Source organism: Furipterus horrens, unplaced genomic scaffold (assembly GCF_987537825.1).
Source record: "Furipterus horrens unplaced genomic scaffold, mFurHor1.1.pri manual_scaffold_6, whole genome shotgun sequence".
Taxonomy (NCBI): Eukaryota; Metazoa; Chordata; class Mammalia; order Chiroptera; family Furipteridae; genus Furipterus; species Furipterus horrens.
The window spans coordinates 14,685,199-14,708,803 of record NW_028327176.1 but is presented as its reverse complement, the minus strand read 5'-3'; the positions used below and the strand labels follow the sequence as shown (position 1 = coordinate 14,708,803).

The window sequence follows — 23,605 nt, the reverse complement described above, 5'->3', positions numbered from 1 at the left end:
CAGGGGGCGGGGGCTGGGCCTGGGCTGGGCCTGGGCTGGGCCCAGATGGGCAGTAAAATGCACTTCATCACAGATGGAGGCCATTCCCCCAGCCCCCGGGGAACAGATTGTTCCAGTGGGAGCCTTGTGATGATCAAATTGAGCATTAATTATTTATAAAAGTGCTTTGAAGACTGTTGTACAAATTTCAGATTATAATGATGGAATTAGTAATTATGATGATAACAACAGTAATAATGTTTTTAAAAAATGGAACTATTTTGCCCAGAGCTGCTATGGCGTTTTTGTCTCCAGCCTGGCAAGGCCGAGGCCTGGGTGAGGGTGGAGGTGGTGGTAGGGGGAGGTGCCATGCCCCATTCTTGGTATGTTCTGGAGCCCTTGACAGGGTGCAGTAGGGCTGGAGGGTCCCTCTCTCATCTCTCTCCAAGGTCACCAACCTCCGCTCCAAGGTGTCCCGCTTGGCCATCAGCACCCTGGGAGACCTCTTCCGGTCCTTGAAGAAGAATATGGACCAGGAGTCTGAAGAGATTGCCCGCTGCCTGCTGCAGAAGATGGGGAACACCAGCGAGTTCATCCAGAGAGCGGCCAACCGGTCCTTGGGGGCCATGGTGGAGCATATCACCCCTGCGCGATCCCTGGTGGCCCTCACCTCAGGGGGCGTCTAGTATGTGGCAGCCAGTTGTCTGAGGGCTAAGGGTGGTCCTGGAAGGGGAGGGGAGGGCAGCAACCTGGGGTGGGAGAGGAGGTGGGGGATGGAGCACATTTAGCTGGGGGAGCTTCTGGTGGGCTTCTGTGCCACCTCTCTTGAGCCTGGTGATGGGATGAGCTGAGAGCAGCCCTGAGTTCTGGATAAAAAGGGAGAGGTGCTTTGTTCTGTTCAAAACTGAGGAGCTCAGTGGCCGTGGTAACATCCCCAGAGACCGGCCTATAGAGGCAGCCTGCCACCTGTACGGGGAGGGACGTTTCTGACCAAACCTGGGCCATCAGGAGAGCAAGGCACAAAAGGTCATTCTTTAGCTGGCGTGCTCAGCCTCCTCCTGGGGAGGAGAAAGGGGCTTATGACTTTAGCAGCCACATTTGTAAAAAGCAAAAGCAAAAGCAAAAGCATTTCTCAAGCCCTTTCTCCCAGACAGCAAAACAGCCTTCAACCACAAGCCAGTTGTGACATGTGACACTTCCTGCTTCTGCTGGGGGTTCTGAGACAGCCCCTGGGGTATGGGAAGCAGCCAGCAGGCCAGTGCCAAGGGTGAGAGGCCTTAGAGCCATGCTGCCTGGGTCCACATCCTGGTTCTGTCGCTTCCCTGTGCCTCTCCATTCCCTCATCTGTGAAATGGGAATAATAGTAAAATTGTTCTGAGGAATAAACAAACTGATTCACGGAAGAGCACTGAGAACAGGGCCTGCCTCTCTCCACCTGACATTATCGCATGCTTCCTGTGGCTACTATTGACTTGGGAGACAGGAACTGTACTTTTTCCTGGATTCCTCCCATTGCCTCAGCTTCCTTGCCCGCAAGACGATGATAACAGTAGCTTATGGAGTTGAGGAGATAATGGTTGAAGGTGCTCAGCAGGGTGCCTGGCACCGAGGGTGCCCTTACGACAATGTGAGATAATTGATCATTGTTGTAGGACCCAGGGTCAGTGTCCTCAGGGGACCCTTGAATTCCTCGGGACCTTGCTACAGTGCAGGTTCTGATCCAGATGCTGATGGTGCTGGTGCCTGGCCCACCCTGACTAGGGAGAGCCCAGAGGTTTTCTTTTGCATTCCACTGGGAAGGACCAGAAACGGGTAGGGGAAGGGGCTCGTGTTGCCTAAAGGACTGTGGGCACAGAGACCTGGCTTGATAAAGATGAAGAAGAAAGAGGTGACATTCTGATGGAGCTCAAGCACCTGCTGTTAGGGCTACCAGATCACCCATCAACCTCCTGTCCCTCCCTCCTGCCTCAGTGCAGCTCAACACTAAGCTTCCCCTAAGTGTTGGCGTGTGCCAGGCACCAGCGGGTCCTGGGGATTCAACAGAGAGGGAGACTAGTTGTCCACTGCCCAGGAGCTCCAGCCCCACGGGGGAGCCACAACGCTGCACCTGAGCTTCCCAGGGGACGGGGCCAGTGCTACCCCAGGGAGCATCCAGGTCCACCTGGGGGGCTAGGGAAGGCAGAGGAGATGTTGATTGGGTAGGACCTTTCTAGGTGGAGCAAAGATGGGGATGTGCATTTACACAAAGGCAGACTGCGAGCTCAGGGAGGTGCAGAGCACGGTGGCCACAGGTGTATCCAGGGAACACCAGGTGGCCTCATGTGCTCTTCCCTGTCCCACTGTGGCTGTCATCATCCTTAGTTCCATTGTCGGGATGACTCTCTTTCCTCAGAGATTCCCCTTAGCCCACAATGGGTCAGAATTTGGGGTCCATTACAGCGTGAAACGTGGACGCACCACTGTAGGTCCATGTGTGCCCGTCTGGGGACCCCCGCGTCCCATTTCTTGAGTGAGCCCTTGACTGTGACTATTGTTTCCTTCAGCCACAGAAACCCCTTAGTTCGGAAGTGCACTGCTGAGCACCTCCTGGCCGTCCTGGAGCAGATAGGCGCCGAGAAGCTGCTCTCGGGCCCCAGGGACAGTACGGACATGCTGGTGCACAACCTGGTGAGGCTGGCCCAGGACTCCAACCAGGACACCAGGTAACACCGGGCCAGGGGCCTGGGGACCGCTGACCTGGCCAGTCCAGGGCACATAAGGCAACCAGCCAGCCGTGGCCTGCACAGCTCAGCCTCCCTGGGATCATGTGGATGGATAGTTGGAGGGACAGACCTGTGTCCATTCCTTACCGCTGTCCCCTGTCTCCCCATCGTCACGGCCAGGCCTGCTCAGGGATGCTCAGCATGCCTCACCTCCATGTTCCGCCTTCCCTCCTCTCTCCAGCCACTACCACCTTGCCCTTGCTCCTGTCCCACCTCAGCTCCGTTCTCTGTCGAGACAGTCTATTCGCTCTTTTAAGAGCTATTTCATGAGCACTCTTTTCGTTATTATGGATATGACAGTGCATAAGAAAAACCAGGCCTCTGCTGTCTTAGAGTTCACCTCCTAATGGGGTAGATGAACAATAAACAAATAAATAATTAGGATAGTTTTAGATACAGATAAGGGTTATAGAGGAAGAAACAAACTGAGCCTCCCTCCTGCAGGCTGCCTCCTCCTTCGGTGCCCGGGGTGTGTCTCTGCGCTCACAGCAGCGCAATAACTGGCCCTCTGACTTTTGTTGAGCTGATGGGTAAATGTGCCTGCTCGTGTTTCAGAGTTCTTTTCTCCCCAATTCCTAGTCTGAATGTTCCTGTAAGTGCTTGCTAGCCTTTCACAAAGCCGCGGCCCCAACATCAACAACCACAAATAGACCTCCCTGGCTGCTCATTGGAGGGCTGAGAGTGGGTGGGGGCAGGATGCGGGAGGGTCGCCCGACTGATGGATGGCTACCCCATCGTCCAGGCCAGAGGTGCTGGAGGCTGGCTGCAGGGGGAGGAGAGGTGGATCTGGGTATATTTTGAGGCAGAGACCACACGGCGTGGGTGGTGACGCCTTCAAAGAGGGAGCAAAGATGACGCTTAGGTCTGTAAACTGGACAATGGGTGAATGGTATTACCTTTTACTGGAATGAGCAATACTGGTTGGTTGGTTTTAATTGTCGGTGGGGGATGGAAATCAAAGTCTAGTATCTCTCCAGATCTAATGCCCTCCTCCGTTCTGACCTTGCCTCTACGTTGGATGGTGTTAATACACTTCATTTTCCTTCCTGGAACCTTATGCTGCTCGTTTCTGTGACCCTGGAGTCCCTGGTTCTCATTGTCCTTCTGCGGCCATTTCTTCACCCTACCTGCCCTCTGAATGCAGGCGGCCATAAGGTGTCTTCAGTCCTTGTCCCTTGCTTGCAGCTTTCCCAGAATTGCGTCATCACTTCTGCTGGCTTCGGCCACAGCAAACTCTGATGCCTCCCACGCTGTGGCTCCAGTCCCATATCTCTGATGCTCCATAGGACACATCACCAGGATGTCCCGCTGCCGTCTTCAGTGCCAAGTGTCCCGAGATTAACTCAGTGCTTCTCCCCCAGTCTGCTTCTTTGGCTGTGTCCCCTCTGTTGTTGAAAGTCACTATTATTTACTGAGTCGTCTAAAATGCAGAATGGGGAATTTCATCCTTCATTGATTCTAAGACACACATTTCCTCCCCACATTTTAATATCTTACAAATCACAGTTATTGACCAGGGAGCAATTATGACTTAGGTTTTACTATCTGCACATTTGCAAACTTGGTCATTGTTGCACATGGTATAAAACTCTGAATTAAAATTTGCACTGTAGGAACTACACTAGGAGCCTTTCTTTGCTTGTTACCCTTTCCTGTTTATTTTAATTAGTCACCGTGGATGCTCTGTGAGGAATTGTTGACCTTAATTGCTGTTTAAAATGTCTTAGAAATATTGCACCATTACTCAGCATTGAAATAAAAAGTTATTGCATATGAGAAAAGGCTTGGAAATGGAGTGACAGGATATGAATTAGATGTTAATGCAAACATTCATTATTGAAGGGATGACCGAAATTCCACATTTTATTGCAAAGCAACCAGCAAATTCTTTATGCGACCTAAAGAAAAACACTACCAACTAGTCCTGTCACCTTCTGTTTCTGAGATAGCACGTGAAAGGGTTGTCTCCACACATGAGGAGTGTCATTGAAGGCAGTGAGCATTGCCCCAGCCCTGTCCCCAAAGGGCCATCCTTCACACTGCTGCCAGAGACATTTTATTAGTTTTTATTGTTATTCTATTACAGTAGATCCAATTTTTCCTGCTTTCCCTTCTCCACCCATCGCACCCCCCACTCCCACAGTCAGTTCCCACACTGTTGTCCATGTCTGTGGGTCATTCATACATGTTCTCTTTCTAGACCCTTCCCCTTCTTTACACCATTATCCCCCTCCCCCATTCTCTCTGGTCACTTTCAGTCTGTCCAATGTTTCCATGCCTGTGGTTCTATTTTGTTCGTTAGTTTATTTTATTCATTAGGTTCCTCTTATAGGTGAGATCATATGGTATCTTTCATCAACTGGCTTATTTCACTTATTTCCAGTTCTATCCATGCTGTCGCAAAAGGTAGGAGTTCTTTCTTTTCTGCTGCATAGTATTCCATTGTGTAAATGCACCAGTGTTTTGATCCACTCATCCACTGATGGGCACTTAGGCTGTTTCCAGCCCTTGGCTATTGTAAATAGTGCCACTATGAACATAGGAGTGCATAAGTTCTTTTGAATTGGTGATTTGGGATTCTTAAGGTGTATTCCCAACAGTGGAATCGCTGGGTCAAAAGGCAACTCCATTTTTAGTTTTTAAAGGAAATTCCATACTGTTTTCCATAGTGGCTGCACCAGTCTGCATTCCCACCAACAGTGCACTAGACTTTCCTTTTCTCTGCATCCTGGCCAGCACTTGTTGTTTGTTGATATATTAATGATGGCCATTATGACAGATGTGAGGTGATATCTCATTGTGGTTTTAATTCACCTCTCTGTGATGGCTAGTGATGTTGAGCATCCTTTCATATGCCTATGTGCCCTCTGTATGTCCTTCTTGGAGAAGTGTGTATTTACATCCTTTGCCCATTTTTTAATTGGATTGTTTGACTTCCTGGTGTTGAGTTGTCTGAGTTCTTTATATATTTTGGAGATCAAATCCTTGTCCAATGTATCATTGGCAAATATGTTTTCCCACACAGTTGGTTCCCTTTTCATTTTGCTGATGTTTTCTTTAGCCATGCAGAAGCTTTTTAGTTTGATATAGTTTCATTCATTTATTTTTTCCTTTATTTCCCTTGCCCTAGGAGACATATTGGCAAAAATATTGCTACATGGGATATCTAAAATTTTCCTTCCTAGTTTTTTTGTAGACCTTTATGACATCATGGCTTATCTTTAAGTCTTTTATCCATTTTGAGTTTAATCTGGTGTATGGTGTAAGCTGTTGGTCTAGTTCCATTTTTTTGCATCTACTAGCCCAGTTCTCTTCTTATTGAAGAGGCTATCTTTACTCCATTGTATGCTCATGTCCCCTTGGTCAAATATTAATTGACCATAGAGACTTGGATTTATTTCTGGATTTCTCTATTCTGTTCCATTGATCTATGTGTCTGTTCTTATGCCAGTACCAGACTATTTTGATTATAGTGGCCTTGTAGTATAGTTTGATATCAGGTATTGTGATCCCTTCTACTTTGTTCTTCTTTCTCAAGATTGCTGAGGCTATTAAGGGTCTTTTTGGTTCCATATAAATTTTTGAAATATTTTTTCTAGAACTTTGAACTATGCCATTGATATTTTAATAGAAATTGCATTGAATCTATAGATTGCTTTGGGTATGCCAAGACATTCTGATGAACGTGCCTGCAGGCTAAAGCCCAACTCCTTCCCGGCTCCCTAAACTGGTCCTACCATCTTCTCCAGCCTATTCTGTTCCTGAGTCCAGTCCCTGCCTGCCTTTCTCCAAGTGCACACCTGGCTGTGTCAGGCTGCCTTATGGACCCTAGAATGTCTCGCTCATCCCATTTATTCCCCAATCCTGTCCCACTTGTGAACTCCTACTCATCTTTTGAGTCCCAACCCAAAGGTCACCTTTTCTATGAAGCCCTCCTTAATCCCCCCACCACTATTCTCCAGGTAGAATTTACCACTCCCTCCTATATTGCCCTACTGCACCCTTTCTCAGACTTCTAAGTGTCCCATACAAAAAACAAGTTACATACATTTCTGGTATAGCCATCCAATGTAATATTATGTACCCATTAAAAAGGGTGACATGGAAAGATGATTAATGATAAAGTGAAAAAAGCTAGATACACATTGTATATACACTCTGATATTAACTAAATGTATAACTCATACATGGGAAAAAGACTATAAGAAAACATGTAAAAATGTAGCCATGGCTTTTCTCTTGGTAATGGGAGTGTGAATGGCATTTGTTTTTTTATGAATCTAGTTTTTAACTGGGTAAGGATTCTTGTCATAATTAGAAAAAGCATTAAAGACTCTGTTACTATAATTAGAAAATTACGTGCAGTTGTGCAGCACAGTTATGATGCATTTCTGTGTGTGTCTTCATCTTGCTCTTCTTCTGGTGGCAGGTTTTATGGTCGGAAGATGGTGAATACCTTGATGTCAAACACAAAGTTTGATGCATTTCTGAAGCAGTCGCTTCCATCCCATGACTTGCGAAAGGTCATGGCAGCTATTAAACAGCGGGTGAGTTGGTGGGTCATAGGTGGAGCGGGTCATAGGTGGGACCAGAGCTAAGCCGGCAGCCTTATGCTGGTCCGGGGAGGGGACTGTACTCCAGAGGCTTTATTTCACCCATGACTCCTGCTGGGGGAGATGGATGTGATCTGCTTGCCCTTGTTCACCCTGGTTCTTCCTCTCACTGTCTGTGTCCCTTGAGCCTCCCTGGACTCCATGTCCTCATCTGTGAGATGGGGATCTTGACCCCCGACTGACTCCCAGCGCTCTGGAAGGCTCACCTGTGCCCTGGGAGGCCCTCCCAGGTGGGAGGGGTTAGGGTCTAGGCTGGAGTGTCTGACAATTCTCCAGGGGCTACTCCTTTGGGTTCACGTTCTGTGTGTATTTTTCAAGGGACTGGAAGATAGTGACGAACTGCCATCTGCCAAAGGCCGCAAGGTGTCGAGGAGTCTGGTGCTGCGTGAGAATGGGCTGCCTGGTGAGGAAGGGTATGGCCACTCTTGTCTCTCTGGGGCTCCACCTCCAAGGCTACTGATGAAGGGGGCCCGGGGTGGCCCTGGGACGACGTGCGGACCTGGGATGTGGCTAAGACCTGGCTGGGTCTGCAGGACCAAAATCCTGGGGAGACCACGTCCAGGACTCAGGAGCCTCCGTCTGCACTTGGGGTGCCATTCCACTAGCATTGGTGGGACATGTTGTCAGTCAGGCTACCCGTGGGAACTCAGAGTTTCTCTGTTCACCTAGATCAGCAGACCCCTTCACCAGCAGAGTGGTCAGCCGGGGACTAGTTCAGAAGCAGAGTCGGGACAAAGGACTGGACTGAGGCGCTGTAGGGTCGCTGCTAGGAGGAATTAGAAACCAGGCAGGAAACAGAAGGTCAGTCCTGTGCCTGAAGCGTAAACTCCAGCGCTGGGAGGACTGCGGAGGACCACGTCTGAACTCCTTAGCAGGGACCCCAGGGAAGCCCCACCCACCTCTTCAGGAGCAGCTGCCTGCTCCCTCTTCCATGCTTCCTCTCAGCCAGACCAGAGCAGCTCATGGGTCCAGCCCCTCCACGTTCTCTCCCTACTGTACCTCTGCTTCTGCTGGTTCTTTGCCTTATGCTGGGCCAAGTGCACCTAGGACAGGCCTATTTATTCTCCAAGATGCCACGGGATTCAGCTTACCTGCCACCTTCTCCCTGAAGCTCTTTGTGACACTCTGTGCCCCATGTCCTCTGGATGGACAGGTCCTCCCTGTTCTTCATTCCTCTGTCAGCCCATTGACTTAGCTGTCCTGTCTGTGAGCCCTTCGGGCGAAGACTGTCTCTCACCTCCCAGTCCTCAGTGCCCAGCACCAGTCCTGGCACTCCATAGGCAAAGTGTGGGGAATGTAGGGATGAATGACAGAGTGACTGATGTTAGGCTCTCTGGGGTGGGACGGAGGTGCAGGGCATGAGCTCAAAGACCCAGGCTCTGAGCTGGGGTGGGGCTAGGAGTTCCCTCCGGAGCTGCTCTCATGCTGGCTAGAATGGGCCAGAGGCTGTGGTGGGCCTGTAATCCCAGCCTAAGACAACAGGGCTTCCTAACATTTCCCTAGTTAATGAAGGACAGTGAGCAGGGCAGACAACTAGGGGTCAGGATTCAGGCACCTCGCAAGATCTTCCCCCACGCTTAGATGAAATGCGCCCCAGTTATTCTTCTGTGCATCCCAAGCCCCTTACTCTAAGCTTTCTCCCCTGTTTTTCACCCGTCTTCTGAAAAGAAAAAGGAAGGCAGGAAGAGAAAGCTCTGCCCTGTGAGGCTCTGGAAACCATATTGTCTCCTGAGGAAAAGGAATTTCTAGAGTTCCCAAGCCCTACGTGTCTGTGGGAGGGGACGTGGGATAAGAGGTGTGTCCTTCCCCTGGGGCTGCCCAGGTCAGATGCTCCTTCCCCTTAGGCTCCGCCTCAATGGCCCGAGGCTGGCGGGGCTGCGCGCTTCCAGGCCGGGTGGCTTGGAGGTGGAGCAGCTGCGAGGGCTGACGCAACTGCTGGAGGCCAAGGACTACCAGTCTCGCGTGGACGGCGTCGGGCAGCTCCTCGAGCTCTGCAAGGCCACACCAGAGCTCATCGCCGCCAACCTGGTCCAGGTGAGCGCCCCCCCCACCCCCCCACCCTGCACCTGTCTCTCCCCACGGGCGACACTTCAATTTGGAAAACTCTGAACAGGGTTGGACGTTGTGCCAGACCCTTCAGGGTAAAGGAAGCCCCACAAGCATTTGCTGTCCGGTGGCCTTGGTATCGCTTTAAGACGACTTGGAAGTGACTGAAGGGGGCGAGGGCACTGCCTCCTACCAGGCACCTTGGGGCTGCTCAGAGGTGTCCCGGGCATCTCCTGCCGTTCTTGAAGGCTTCTGGGGAGGAAGGCAGAAGTGAAGGTTGCTGTGGCCACGGGCCACTACTAGTCTAGCGTGTGCATGATGTTTTGGGGGCAGAGCACGTAGTTGGCTAGGTGACAGGGCCAGGATGGGTCAGAAACAGGCACAGCCCTTTCACGGGTTGGAAGACAGGACAGATGCTTCTCCCAGGAGTGAGGCTGCTGACAGGCAAGCCCCATGGCAGAGCAGGTAAGACACAGGCACGAAGGCAGCAGACCTGGGCTCCCATTCGCGTTTCTTACGAGCTGTGTGATCTGGGCAAGTGATTTCACCTCTTCCAGCCTCAGTTTTGTTTTGTGTTTAATGGTGAAGTGAGGATGAGAACACACGCCTCTTGGGTTGTTAAGATCTTTCCTAGGAAAGAGTACCTACCCAACAAGATGCTTTCAAACATGGCGCACAGTGAGTGCTCAACACACAGTCCTTCTTTCCTCTTGCGCCCTCCCGCCTGTCTTTGCAGAGGCGGACTCTTTATCATTGAGAATGTTCTGGAATAGGTTGGGTGTCCCCTGTCAGGGATGCAGGAGGAAACCCTGCGGAGGGCGGTTGGTGGGGCTGTGGGACTCCTGCCCAGCCTGGGTTCCCATGGGCTCTTGGTTTCTGTTCCCTCAATAGGTCTTTGATGGTTTCACCCCAAGGCTTCAGGATTCTAACAAGAAAGTGAACCAGGGGGCACTGGAGTGCCTCACCAAGATGATCCCCCTCCTCGGAGACAGCTTACGGCCCCTGCTGCTCTCCATCCTCATCGCCGTGGCAGACAACCTCAACTCCAAGAACCCGCAGATTTATGCTGCCGCGGTGACCGCCCTGGATGCCATGATTGAGAGTCTGGGTGAGCCTCCTGCCGTGGCGCCCGCTTGGCTCTGCTGGGCAGCAGCTGGCTGCCTTCCCAGGGCCACCCGAGGCTGGACCCGCCTTTCCTGCTTGGGAATCCGCAGAGTGGTGAAAGGCACTGGTTCAACGCTTTCCCGGAGGCTGTGTGGGGTGGGGGTGGGCAGCCCAGGGCCTCTGAGGTCCATGTCACATCCACCGGTGTGTCGTAGCTGGTGAGAAGTAGAGGAGATGTGCAGATGATGTAGTCTTGCCTCCTAAATGACTCGCCCAAGGGCACACGGTGCCACAGTGAGCGAGCCAATAGGGTATTGAGGGAAAACAGGTCAGGGTTGCCAGGAAGGAGTTGGGAACAGTTGTCAACAGTTTTCTTAGTTGTAGAGATGGTAGCAGTGAATGTGGCTGGGGACCAGGCGGGATACTGGTGAGACCACAGGACAAGCCTGTTGGAGAGGACAAAGCTGACCAGTAGGTGGGCCTGGCTGGGCGGCCACCTTGATTGTCTGGCACAGGAGTCAGGCTGGGGTTCCGTTGGCTTTTTGAATGTGAAGTGGATGAGGTTTGCCTTTTAGAAAAATTGTTTGGGGCCAGAGCTTCAGGTGGGAAGGATTTGGTGTGAGGGGTGGGAGAGGAATGAAAAGAAAAAGAAGAGGGAACTGTGGGAGAGACAGAAGGAAAGGGGAGAGCTCCCCAGTTCCCTGTGGACTTTGCGGTATCACATCTTCGTTCTTTAGATCAATATTTAGTGTACTGACTACAGAGGCCAAAGTGCAAGTTCGCAGCCCCCAGTACATGTGAGAATGTGGTTCATGAGTAGGATTACGTCCCAACCAGTAGAAGCATGAATTTTTGCAAACCAGTCTTGCCTTGATGCAAGAAAGCTTATGGTCTGAGAACCATCTTTGTTTGCCTTGTGGCTTGCTGTGTGTCCTGATGAGCACAGAGCAAGGCCCTGTCTTTGGCACCAACAGAGCATCCCCATGGTGAGGCTTGAACCACGCCTGGCACATGCACGTCCCCCACTACCTCATCCTGGCACTCTGGCCTGAGCACAGCACCCTGGGGCTGAGATAGCACCATGTCCTTGGCTGGAGCCCAGGAGAAGTTTCAGTTACAAATCAAAAGCCTGGCCAGGTCCTCCTCTGCCTCTCAAGTTCATAAATATTGTCAATTTCCTCACTTCATCTCAGAGGGAATTTATGATTTGCTGGGTTTGTTGCTGTAGAACAAACAATATAAATCCAGCTCTAAATTATGGCTTGTTCTTAGTGCTGCTGTGGGTAAGTGAGATTGCTGTTGCCAATAACCAAGGCTCTTGGTAAATCACCACAGGACCTGGATTTATTGGGAAAACCCACACCAAGCAAAATAGGCTTTAGCTATTTGCATGGGCTAAGCATCCTTGTCTGGGGAGAGGCGCTTTTAACTCTTCCCTTCCAGGTATTTTCCTTTCCGTTTTTGCCATTGGGCCAGACTTCTTCTGTTTTAAAATTTTTATTTATTTATTTTTAGAGAAAGGGAAGGAAGGGGAAAAGAGAGGGAGAGAAACATCGATGCATGGGAGATACATTGATTGGATGCCTTTTGCACATCCCCAGCTGGGGACCTGGCCTGCAACCAAGGCATGTGCCCTGCCTGAAAATTGAACCAGTGACCTTTTGGTCCGCAGGCTGGTGCTCAAGCGACTGAGCCACACCAGCCAGGGCTAGGGCAGCCTTCTTGAGCACACAGGAGCTCTGAAGCTTTGGGCTGCAGAATCTAGTGTCTCACATTGTCATAAGACTCGGGTCCACTCTAGTTGGGACCCTGCTACGTGCAGCTGGGCTGAGCGCCCTGGAAAGGGGTGTGGGGATGGCCTGCTTTTGTGATCTGACCATGCCTGGAGGCAGGTTGCGGTTTCCAGGAAGATGCCTAGAGTTCTTATTTCCTCCTAGGACAGGGAGTCCTTAAGATCTGGCTGACGACGCCTGCTCTGGTCCATCAGCTGGAGGACTTGGTGCGGGGAGACAGGCAGCTGGCAGGAGGGGAACTGTCTTCCTCTCTATCCTTAGGTCAGTCGGTACTAGGCTGGAATGGAATGGCGTTGGCCTCAGAGGGCTGCAGGAGCAACTTCAGGTCTACCTTGGCTATTGTTCTCTTTGACTTTAATCTTGTTACCTTATATAAATCATATGCCCAGCATTATATTGTTAATGGAATTTCCAAATTCATCCGTGGTGCCCCTCTAATACACCAGATGCTTAGAAACACCTCTCTTATCATCTGTTTCTTATCTACATGCACACAGAGTTCCCTGGTTAAAAATCATAGTGTAAATACAGTTTTGACTTTGGATCTTTCATTTAACACTACCGAGTTTCCCATGCTATTATGTAGTCTTTCTAGTCAATTTAAAAACATAAAATGTACTTTCTACCACTGTAAAAGTATACTTATTAATTATTGAGAAAATAAAAAAATACAGAGCATCTGGAGGGAAAAAAACAACAACCCACTTATAGTCCCAACTCCTAAAAATAAACCATTATTAACATTTGACACTTTTCATAGCAGATATTTTCTGTGCCTGTTCGTAGACATGGCTGTGACTATATCATACATTTGAATTTGCATCCTGATTTTTTTTTTTTAAAGGCAAAGCACAAGCATTTACATGTGTAGAGTTACATACTGTGTCAGTTGCTACACCATAGCTTGCATTTCCTGTTTAGGTGGATCATTCCCAGTTTCTTCCTGTGATGAACAGAGCTAGTTTTGGTGGCCACAGGGATTTCAGCTGTGTGACATCATAACTCTTAAGCTTCTTGTCAGCAGTCCAGTTTGATTCCAGTTTCTTTGCTGCCAGGGTTCACGTGCTACCATGGGTTTTACATTTTCTTCAAAGCTCCGCTCTGGTCTCCCAGGAGCTGGAGGAGGATGCGGCCCTGTGGCCTCAGGGGCTTGGCTGAATGGGCAGGTGCGAGGCCCGTGGACTCCACCCCATGGCAGAGAGGGCGGTGAGGCCCGGGGAAGGCGTGTGTCTGGCCTGCCAGCCCGTGGCTCTGCTCTCCATTGATTGCGTGGCTCTGCGTGCCTGTTGGCGTGGGCAGCACCGAGTCTGCCGTGACGTCTGTGGTGCAGAAGAGGAGCCTCTGAACCCCTGGGGCCAGGCTAACAGAGCACGGATTTGAAGGTTCCAAAAGTTAGATTCCAGCCTCTTAATTGGCCTCCCCACCATGAAGTTGGCTGGGTTTTCGGAGCATTTTAGGGTGATAACAGCAACGACCGTAGCTGGTACTTACGTTGTACTGTTATGCTGCAGGCACTGTCCTCAGCATTTGTTAACTCATGTAATTGTCACAGCAGCTCCATGAGGAAGGTACTATATTATCTCCTTTTACAGATGAGTAAACTGAGGCTTTGAGAGGATAACTGACCTGTCCAACATTACACAGGGCCAGCGTTCAAACTCAGGCAACCGAACTCAGAGCCCACACCCCTAACCTCTAGGCTTTCCTGCCTCTCATTGAACCTGGGTGTGACTGGGAAGGTGAGCACCCTTCACTGTAAAAGTAGCCCGAGGAAGAGAGGCCAGCACCTGGGGGGGCATGGTGCTTGGGCAAACTTGGGGTACATTGCCCTGTACTCTGCAAGCATTTATTGAGCACCTGCTGTGTGCCAGGCACTGGGGGAACGTGGTGTGGTGTAGGTGTCTGCTGGATGTGCATTTTAAAAAAAATATTTTATTTATTTTTAGAAAGAGGAGAAGGAAGGGAGGAACATCTATGTGTGAGAGATACATCAACCTGTTACCTCCCACATGTCCCCAACTGGGGACCCAGCCCGCAACCCAGGCATGTGCCCTGACTGAGAATTGAACTGGCGATCTTTCAGTTCGCACGGCAGCGCTCAATCCGCCGAGCCATACCAGCCAGGGCTGGATGTACATTTTTAAGTATTCCCCAAGACTTTACTTCTTTCCTGCTCTGGGAGGGAGAAGTTCTAATTTTCTGAGGTGAGCCTGTGGCTGATGATGGGGGCAGGGTGGAGGGAGAAACAGAAGCACCAGCACACAATAATGCAGGCGATAATATAAAAACCTATTTGTATACAATTACAGCTTTTACTGAGACACCCTGAGACCACTTCTTGCAAATTGCAATATCCTAAAGGCTGGTATCTCTTCTATCTCCCAGCACAAATTATTTTAAAGACTCTTGCCTTAGGGATGGAGCTTCTGTAAGCAGCAGAGATGTGCATTTTCTCCCCCGAATACCTTACAGGTCTCAGGAAGAGAGCAAGGAAAGCAGAATTAGCTCTTCTCTAAGAAAGATTGCCTGACGGAAACAGAAAGCTTTGATTGCACATTTCGGGGCCGGGGGTTGGGGGGCAGGGCTGAGGCTCTGTGCTAAGGTAGCGCAAGAACGCAGAGCAAAGGTGCAACTTACCGGAAGAGATTCCTCAGGCAGGCCCCTAATTGCTGTCCCTTGCAAAGAGAAATCTGGCCTTGAGATGGTCAGCTCCTGGGACCTCAGGACACACTCGCCTCCCAGACTCCACAGTCACAGCCCTGAAAAATGCATTTTGTTACTGTCCCCACCTGCCACTGGATTGTGCCATGACTGCTGTGGTGGCAGGATGTTGGGAGCGGGGTGTGCTGGCTGCCTCCAGGGTTCATGGCAGAGGCACTCCTGAGGACAAGGAGGCTGGTCCTACCTTGTGCATGTTCTAGATTAGTGCATTTTTCTGGGCGAGGGGCCGCTTTCCTCCCTTACGTGTTTTTGTGAGGGATGCAGGATCCCAAGTTTAATCGTTTGAGAAGCTTGGAGATGTCATCTAGGATGGGGGAGAAGGAACAGCTTCTAAATTCAGTTCCTGTGGGGTCCCCCCAGAGTTCATTTGAGAAATACATCAAAGAATAATGGAGACTTGTCTCTTTATGGCAGAACTCCCCCTCCCCCATTTGCTGTGATTTTACCACTAGTGGTTCCTCTCTGTAATGAACACCCCCGCAAGATCCAAGTGGGAAGTACTTGGCCACTAGGCCTCACCCATGGGCATGGCTAGGCAGCAGGGGGAGCTGGGCTCCTGGGTTTGGGTGTGGCTGGGGGGCTGGGTGGGTATGGGGGTGCTGGACAATTAGAAAAAGATGATAACTGTTTTTCGCCTGAGTCTTCTGGAAGGTGAGCTGGGGGCCTGTGAAGAATGAACTTTGGTCTCTTTATGTGTCTGTCATCCGGGCTGGTCACACACCATGAGGTTATATAGAGACAAGTGAGAGATAATACTTGCCCCCACCCCTGACCCTTAGAGTCCCTCCTCTGACCCTTCCAGAGCCAGACAGGTGATTCCGCTCCTGACCAGGTGACCAACCATCCTGGTCTGCCAGGGGCTGGGAGGATCCCCGGGCCGTGGGAAGGTCTGGACAGTAGGAGATGAGCCGGTGGCCACAGGTCCAGGCACCGCCCTGCACCCTCCCCCAGCTCTTAGTTACCTGAGCACCGGGCTTCCCACTGTGTTAGAGTTCATGTTTCAGTGTCTGTCTCTTCATCCTCTAGAGGGGAAAGAGGAGGGGGAGGAGGAGGACAGGTCTGATTTAGTTCCTAGCTCCATGCCTACACATAGAGGGTACCACCAATAAATGTCCAGGGTGGAAATAACAGACCTTGCGGCTGTGAGGACATCCTATTGCTTACAGCTCAAGTGCAGGCTCGGAGGAGAGCCATGAGTTCTGAATTCTGACCCCAACCCTTATCTGCCTATATCTGTCTATCATCTATCTACCTGTCATCTGTCCATCATCTATCTACCTGTCATCTGTCCATCATCTATCTACCTGTCATCTGTCCTATCATCTATCTCTATGTATCTACCCTTTGGTGGGACCATGGCTCAGCGTCTCAGTTTCCCCTAAAGCTGTATCTGTGTATCCACATCTATATCCATCTATCTGTCTGTCTCTGTCATCCATCTGTCATGTATCATTTATCATCTCTATCATCAATCATCTATCAATGGTCTATTCATCATCTACCTGTTATCTGTCAATCTATCAATCATCTGTCGTCATCTATCAGTGTATTATCTCTCTCTTCCCTTCTCCCCACCCATCTGCGGCTGTCCCCATCTCTGTCTGTACTCTCTCGCACCCCACAGCTCATAGCAGTGTTGAGGGGGACCGACAAGCTGAAGGAGGTCCTTGGGAGGAAGGGAGGCCTATTTGCGGCCACTTTAATGACACCAGGCCACTCACTCTTCCCCAAACAACTTGTGTACCTCCGTTTCTTAAAGGGGCTCCATTGTGATCTGGAAAAAGTAATTCAGCTCCCCAAAGGGTCTTTTTCCCCACGTGGGCATTGTGGGCACCTAGAGCTGAGCTGGCGCCATTGCTCGGCCAGAGCGTCACGGCCACAGACACTCTGTCTCTTTCAGACACGCTTTGCCTCCTGCCGCTGCTTGCTGGGCGGGTGCGATTCCTGAGTGGCAGCGCAGTGCTCCAGGTCACAGACCGCCTGTCAGGTGAGTGGCCCTCTCTGCCCTCGCCCCCGGCCCCCGCTGCCTCCCAGCCAATCTCTGTTCTCCTCCACTGGGCCTGTGGCTGCACCCACTTTATCTTAGACCAAAAATAGTGACCGACCATTGACAACTTTTCATAATCTGGTTTGCAAAGATAATCCCCATGTTGCCAGAAGATGATCTTTCTCTTTGTGCCAAACCAAGCAGGTTGTACGTAACCAAAATAGTTCTTTAGAAACTGCGATGCTTTTCTGCCCCTCGGCCACGGGCCCCTCCTGGCCAGACGCCGTCTGTGGGTCCGTGGCTCGGTCAGTAGCTGCCTTGTCGTGACAGTTCGACAAAGCTGCCTCTTCTTCGGAGCGTGTGGCCTGGCAAGCGGAGCCTGCACTGGATTTCAACCCCGTTCGAGCCATCAGCCAGGTGCCAATCCTTCGGCCAGGTGCCCGGGACTGTGTGACATGCAGACGGGGCCTCAGCCTGAACCTGCTTTGCCCTGTTCAAGCTTCAGCCAAGGAAAGCCAGCTCCAAGCTTATGTCTGCATCGAGTTTGCAGCATTAGCCTCGAGTGATTTCATTCCAGCGCTGAAACCCTCTCCCGGGGTCCATGAGGTGGCAGCATGGAAAGGACACAGTTTGGGGGGGACAGACGCATTTGCCACCTGCCAACTCTGACCTAAGGGCAGGTTACCTAAACTGGTTTTATCATCTTGCTCGGCGGAGGCCTCCTCCCCCGGCTTAGGAAGGGGGCAGAGCTCAGTCTGTTCTCTGGACCCCTGCTTAGAGCCTTGCATGGGACCCAGCAGTCTTCAGGAGTGCGACCAGGCTCCCTGGAGGGGCCCACAAGTCTGGCTCTTGCTGGCTCTCTAGACTCTGCTCTCTTCCCCAACCCCCAATTTATAAGTCCTGGGTCGTGAGTCCTCACAACCCCATAAGGAGGGCATAGGTTCTATGATTACCCCTTTAGTAGAAATAAGGAAAACAGAGCTCAGAGGGGTTAAGTGCCCAAGGTCCCTGAGCAAGTGAGTAATCCAGGATTTGTCCCCAGGAGCCTGGCTGCAGAGCCAAGCCCTCCACCTCAGTGCTGTGCTGCCTGCCCCTGAGCGGCCCCAGCCTTTGCCCCCTGGGTGCCACATGCCACCCTGCTCACAGAGGCTGGGCTCCCATGCTCTCACCTCTGCCTGCCCACTTGCGGCTCCCAGCCTGCAAAGCCCTCTCCACCCTTCTTCCTCTGCCTGGGCGATGCCCACTTGGTTCTGGCATCACTTCCTCTGCCTCCCTCCTCCCCAGCCTTCCTGCCTGGTCCCATGTGCCTCTGAAGAGCACATCCCACACCATGCTGGCCCAGCCAGGGCCTCACCCCACAGGGCACTTGGGGTGCTCAGCACATGTGGCCTGACGGGGGCATCACTCCAGCTCCCCCACCGCCCCATCTCTTGCTCTTGGCCTTGAGCTTGTTTGGGTTCGGTTCTCTCAGTGACCTTGGAGTGGCCCCTTACCTCCCGTCCAGGTGCCAGACCTCCCCCAAGCAGGCGAGGAGAGTGAGGCAGGGCTGGGGCCAGGATGCAGCCGCCGTGCCATGCTGTAGATGCCCACATAACTGAGACCACTCTGGGTGCCAGGCAAGGAACGCTTTCTGTTGCTCGAAATAGGTATTTTCTGGGTGGAAGCCTAGCTGTCCTTGTATAGGTCCTTTATGGGGTCCAGAGGTGCGCGGGTACCTCACTTTAAGTTGCGTATCTATTTACTGTATATATTTTCCATCTATTTCCAAGAGACCCCAAAAGCAAGAGTTTCTATGTACATAGCTCTTTTGTTAACTAGAAGTCAGCCAGGAACACAGAAGAAAATTTCAATTGATCCAAGGTGCAGACTAATAATAGCACAGCTTAACAGGAGTAAATCTCTTGCTAATTACTTCAGCGGCCTTTTAAGCTTAAGTTTAATGGGGTTTTCTTCCTCATGACGATGCCCAGAAGGGCCAGTGCCAGTCTCTGCGAGCTTGAGAAATCCACCCATCAGCCAGGTGACCCCCCCCCCACCGCCAGTACTGGGAAAATGTGGAACTCAGGTGGGCAGGATTAATGCCTGATGGTGGGAGGGAGGGGATTCCAGTGTGGTGGTTAGGGAAGGGAGCTCTACTGGGGGCAGGTGAGTCCCTCACCCTTCGGTGGAAGCAGGGGAGCCCTGCCTGGGCCTGGCCTGGTTCTTGGGAAAGTTGTCACCTACGTGTGCAGGTGCAGATTTAGGAAACCTCTGAGTTAAAGGTGTTCAGAGTAGGGAGCTAATCAGGAGTATTTTCTTTGGTTCCCTTGTGCTGCCACCCTCGGACCTTGAGCTTGCTCCCTGGTCCTTGCAGCTGACTGGGTGGCTTTCCTGTTAGCTATACCCTCCCTTCACAGCCTGTTCCAAGCACGCATCCCACTTTATGCAGCTGCTTGAGGCTCCTCCCCTTTGGGAGACTTTGCCAGTGAGTGCCTGACACCGCTGGGGGACTCACTGGGGGCATGCCTGCGCTTCCTGGGAATGAATGAGGATCGCCTTTGCTTCTGAGGGCTCTGTGACATCGGGGAGCCCCTGGGAGGCCCCGCAGTGCATAGCCTGAGAGTCAGTGTACACAGCCCATGGGAAATGGCCCTGCAAAAGTGGCAGGCCGGGCTGAGGGGGCCCAGGTCACCTCTGCTTCCCCATTGTCCCAGGCTGGCCCTGAAATCAGATGGGCCCCCCCAGGGCTCCTTCTGGAAGAAAATCTGGGGGATAGAGTGATGTTAAGCTCATAAAGTAAGGACAGATAGGCAGTTTCATTGAAAATAAAACTCCAGATCAGCCTCTGAAACGCAGAACCTGTAGAGGCTCGGGGCATGGGGGTGGAAAGAGCACGAACTTTGGACTCAAGGCACGTCTGGCCTCTGGCTCTGCTCTGCCCTTACCAGCTGTGTGGTGTTGGGCCAGCGCTGCACCCGGAGTCTTGGTTTCCTTCTCCGTGAATGGACCAGCCTCCTGCTTCTTGGGATGCTGTGAGGAGAGTGGGGTCACGCATTCACGCCTCCCGAATTGCTGCTGGTCTTATGTGAGGTTTGGCCTCCAGATACTGGTCTGACCTCCTGCTGGCTGTGTTATTTTCCAGAATGTCTTTTGCAAGAGTTGATTTCTTTCTCCAGTACCAATTTTCTCTGTCTTTGCGTGAAGGCTCACAGGTGGTAATGTGGGTTTAAGCAATACAAGTGCTGGCTACTCTGTCACCTGCCTACCTACTTAGTCACTTCATGTACGTTTATTGTCTAATTTCTAATAATCGCAGAGTTGGTTCAGGATTGTGATCTTTACAGATCAGGGAACAGATCAGGTGGCTTTCTCAAGTTCCCACAGTCAGTAAACAGCAGAGGCAGCTGTGCCTGCCTCTTCCTCTCCCTTGAGCTGCAGGGACCCATTGTGTCTGTCATGGGCCCCGAACACTTTGCCTTTACCTACCCTTTCTTCCATTAAAAAAAAAAAGCATATATATATATATATATATATATATATATATATATATATATATAAAATTTTGCGTGTGTGTGTGAGATCAGTTGCTATAAACACAAATATAAACCAGGCTGCCTATCTTCATATTTTCTTCTTCTGATTTTAAAAGAAATTAAGTCATGTTCATGGACCCCTAACATGTCCTGAGGTCCAAGTACTGTGTCTGCCCTCCGAGGACAGCGTTGCTGTCCCACCAGAGGGCAGCGAGAGAGGAAGACAGTGCCTGACTAAAGTAACTCTTCCTCTTTTTTTTGCATGACAGTGCTAGTGGCCTCGGCATACCCCCGAAAGCCCCAGGCTGTGGAGCGCCACGTCCTTCCAGTTCTCTGGTATTTCCTGGGCAACATGACCGGGAACGGCGTCCTGCCCGGCCGCAGCGGGAACGTGCGTGCAGCAGTGCACCGGCTGTGCAGGTGCCTCCAGGAGCACATGGGCCCCCGGCTGCAGGACCTGGCCGCCCGCCAGCCGAAGCGAGTCCTCGACGCACTCCAGCAACTCTTAGACACGGAATCCCGGGGAGGCGGCCTCAACAGAGGAACGGCACCCAACAGCAAGGCCTCTGGCAGCCCACATCCCTTTCAGCTGGATTAGAGACGGATCTGAAATGGGTGGTCATTATTTTTTATCTTATTTTATTTTATGATGGCCTAATCTCCCGGTCTACTTTTCCTTAGAGTTCCCGATGTATATAGTATATTTTGAAGTAGAAATAAAAGAGTGATTTATTTTTCTAAGGTTTTCGTATCTTCCACTTCTTTAACCTCAACAAAAACAGCTATAGACAATGCTGAGCCCAAGACGTAGGGAGGACAAGCGTAGCACAGACTCACATGTGCAGGCCAGTTTTGGGGTAAAGCTCCCCATCTTTGAGCAGATCCCCCAACCTAGGCCCCCTGAGTTGGTCATTCCAGTCCAGTCCATTTGTCATTGACCTGACTTGAGGTGAGTGTAACAAACAACTCGGGGGGGCACTGGGCTTCTGCCTTACAAAACCTTCTGTGTGGTGTCGATCGGTCCTACGCAGATCTTCTAACGAGATCTACGCAGCTGTCAGAAGGCAAGGAGCAGTTGACATGTGCATTACTGAGAGCTGTTACTGGACAGGGGACCTGGCCTTGAGCGGGTCTGCCCAGGGCCTGCCGGTACTGTGTGGGTGCTTGACTTCATGTGGGAAAGATTTCATGACACGAGTCCAGGCGACTCTTAGGGTATGTTTATGAAAGCTGGGGACGGTGAAACAAGGAAAGGCTTAGAATAGAAGAAGCAACAGGAGAGCCTAGGCTGGGATGCTTTGGTTCTTTAAAAATGTAATAGGAAAGAAATGAGTCAAGGTGGAGTTGCCTTAGCTTACTGGAGAGTCAGGGAAAAGGGGACCTTGGAGGCAGGTAAGCCCGGGATGGGCTGCCGCCGCCCTCTGCTTCCCTGGTTGCAAGCCTTGTGGGGTCCCTTAGCATTTAGGAGATGTTTGTCTGCTGGAGAAAAAGAGGGGGAGGGGAAAGGCACTGGCATGCTCCCCAGAGGGAGACTTAGCATTGGATCCTTTGTCTGGAGGGTTTTCATTTCTCTCTTGCAGGTGGGAGTCTTAGGGGAGGTCTCAGGGGAGGGTTTCAGCAGAACGTTCATCAGTTTTCCAGGTGTGCCCTTTCAGGGTCATGGTCTTCACTGATTGGTCAGCACCGGGTGGTGGGGTGGTGGTCATTAGTTGATGCAGCTGGTCTTGACATTGCCCACCTGGTTTTGCTGCTTTTCTGGGCCTGGAGCTGAGACACAACTGAGGCCTAGATGTTATCCGTTAGGGAAGAAAGGCCAGGGGAGGGTCTGAACCACATGACCAGTGATGGGAAAAGTCAGGTGTCTAAACCACATGACCAGCAATATGCTAGGGCAGGAAAAGTCACCGGGGGTGGGGTCCTTGTTTTCCCAGTTTTGCCTGTTGCTGGGCACCCAGGGCTTTCCACCCTGGTGATCGTCCGTACCTGGCCCATCGTCCTTGCTCTGCTCCTTCTGTGTAAATGGCTGCCACAAAGCCTTCTCCGGAAGCTGACATTCTGGCTAGTTCGGAAGAGGACTAAATGATGTTTACACTTGAAACACCGCACTGAAGGCACTTGGTGGCGTGTACGCAGCATGGGGATGTCTTGTGGAAGTGCTGAAATGGCACAGGCTACTGCCCTTGGGCCAGGACACAGGGAAGCTGAGAGAAGGTGCTGCCTACTGATGGGGCGGCCAGAGAAATGGCATCCTGGCAAGTGAGAGGGAAACATCCGGGGCTTGGACTCTGGACACAGTAGGAGTGGCCCTGGCTTGACCAGTGGTGTGACCAGGAAGAATGAGAGGTCACGCCATTACCTCAAACACATGAGTAGCGTCCCAATCCCAGCCAAGTAGCCCAGACCCGCAGCCATGCTCTGAGGTAGATCCAGAGTCTGAAGCGCTGAGGCCCCTCCCAACAGCAGCAAGTTCTCCCCCCACTGTCACCTCCCCAGAGCGGAGCATCACTGGTCTGGCCTCTTCTGGGGAGTTAGGCCCAGAGCAGGCCGGGAAGGCCCAAACTGACTCGCCTCTGTATTTCCAAACCCCGTGGGTGCCCCTGGCAGAGCAGTCTACTCTTCCATGTTGCCCACATTGCCAGGTGTAACTAGGCTGACCCCTCCCCCAAAGGCCCTGGCGTGAGCTTGAGCCCTACACAGCCATCCTGAGATTTGGGTTTTCATAGACAGCTCAAGTGTGACTTCGGGTAATTCTAGCCCCAGCCTGAGCACTTCTCACCTAATTGTGACCCAGCGGGGGCTTCCTGGCCACCACCCTGCCCTTTGTTGATTCTGTCTGAACCAGGTTAAAGGCCTGCTAGTCAGGAAGCCATCAAAGATGCTCAAGAGGCTGATTTTAAACGTTTGTTAAGTTTTACACAATTTAATTGGTTTTGTTTGCTGCGGGTCTGAGCATACTTTTGGGGGTTGGTCAGGAGATTGAATATTCTACTTGTCAAGATTCTAGAACCTATCAGAACATTTCAGGGCTTTTTTAGAACTGTAGGAGCCCAGGGACATAGAGTCTGGCAGGGATTTTGAAGGCAGAAAT

General features: G+C 51.4%; 1 protein-coding gene across 1 annotated transcript in view; it reads left to right on the top strand.

The window, feature by feature from the left end:
• The window catches only part of TOGARAM2 (TOG array regulator of axonemal microtubules 2), a 36,877-nt gene extending 15,641 nt beyond the window's left edge, over positions 1–21,236 (top strand). Inside the window, exons 12-19 of the mRNA XM_090280181.1 lie at positions 429–664; positions 2,523–2,681; positions 7,171–7,288; positions 7,673–7,767; positions 9,199–9,388; positions 10,292–10,508; positions 16,919–17,005; positions 20,787–21,236. Coding sequence (XP_090136307.1) covers positions 429–664; positions 2,523–2,681; positions 7,171–7,288; positions 7,673–7,767; positions 9,199–9,388; positions 10,292–10,508; positions 16,919–17,005; positions 20,787–21,115 — 1,431 coding nt within the window. The 3' untranslated portion in view covers positions 21,116–21,236. The remainder of the gene's footprint in view (positions 1–428; positions 665–2,522; positions 2,682–7,170; positions 7,289–7,672; positions 7,768–9,198; positions 9,389–10,291; positions 10,509–16,918; positions 17,006–20,786) is intronic.
• Positions 21,237–23,605: the final 2,369 nt, after the last annotated feature.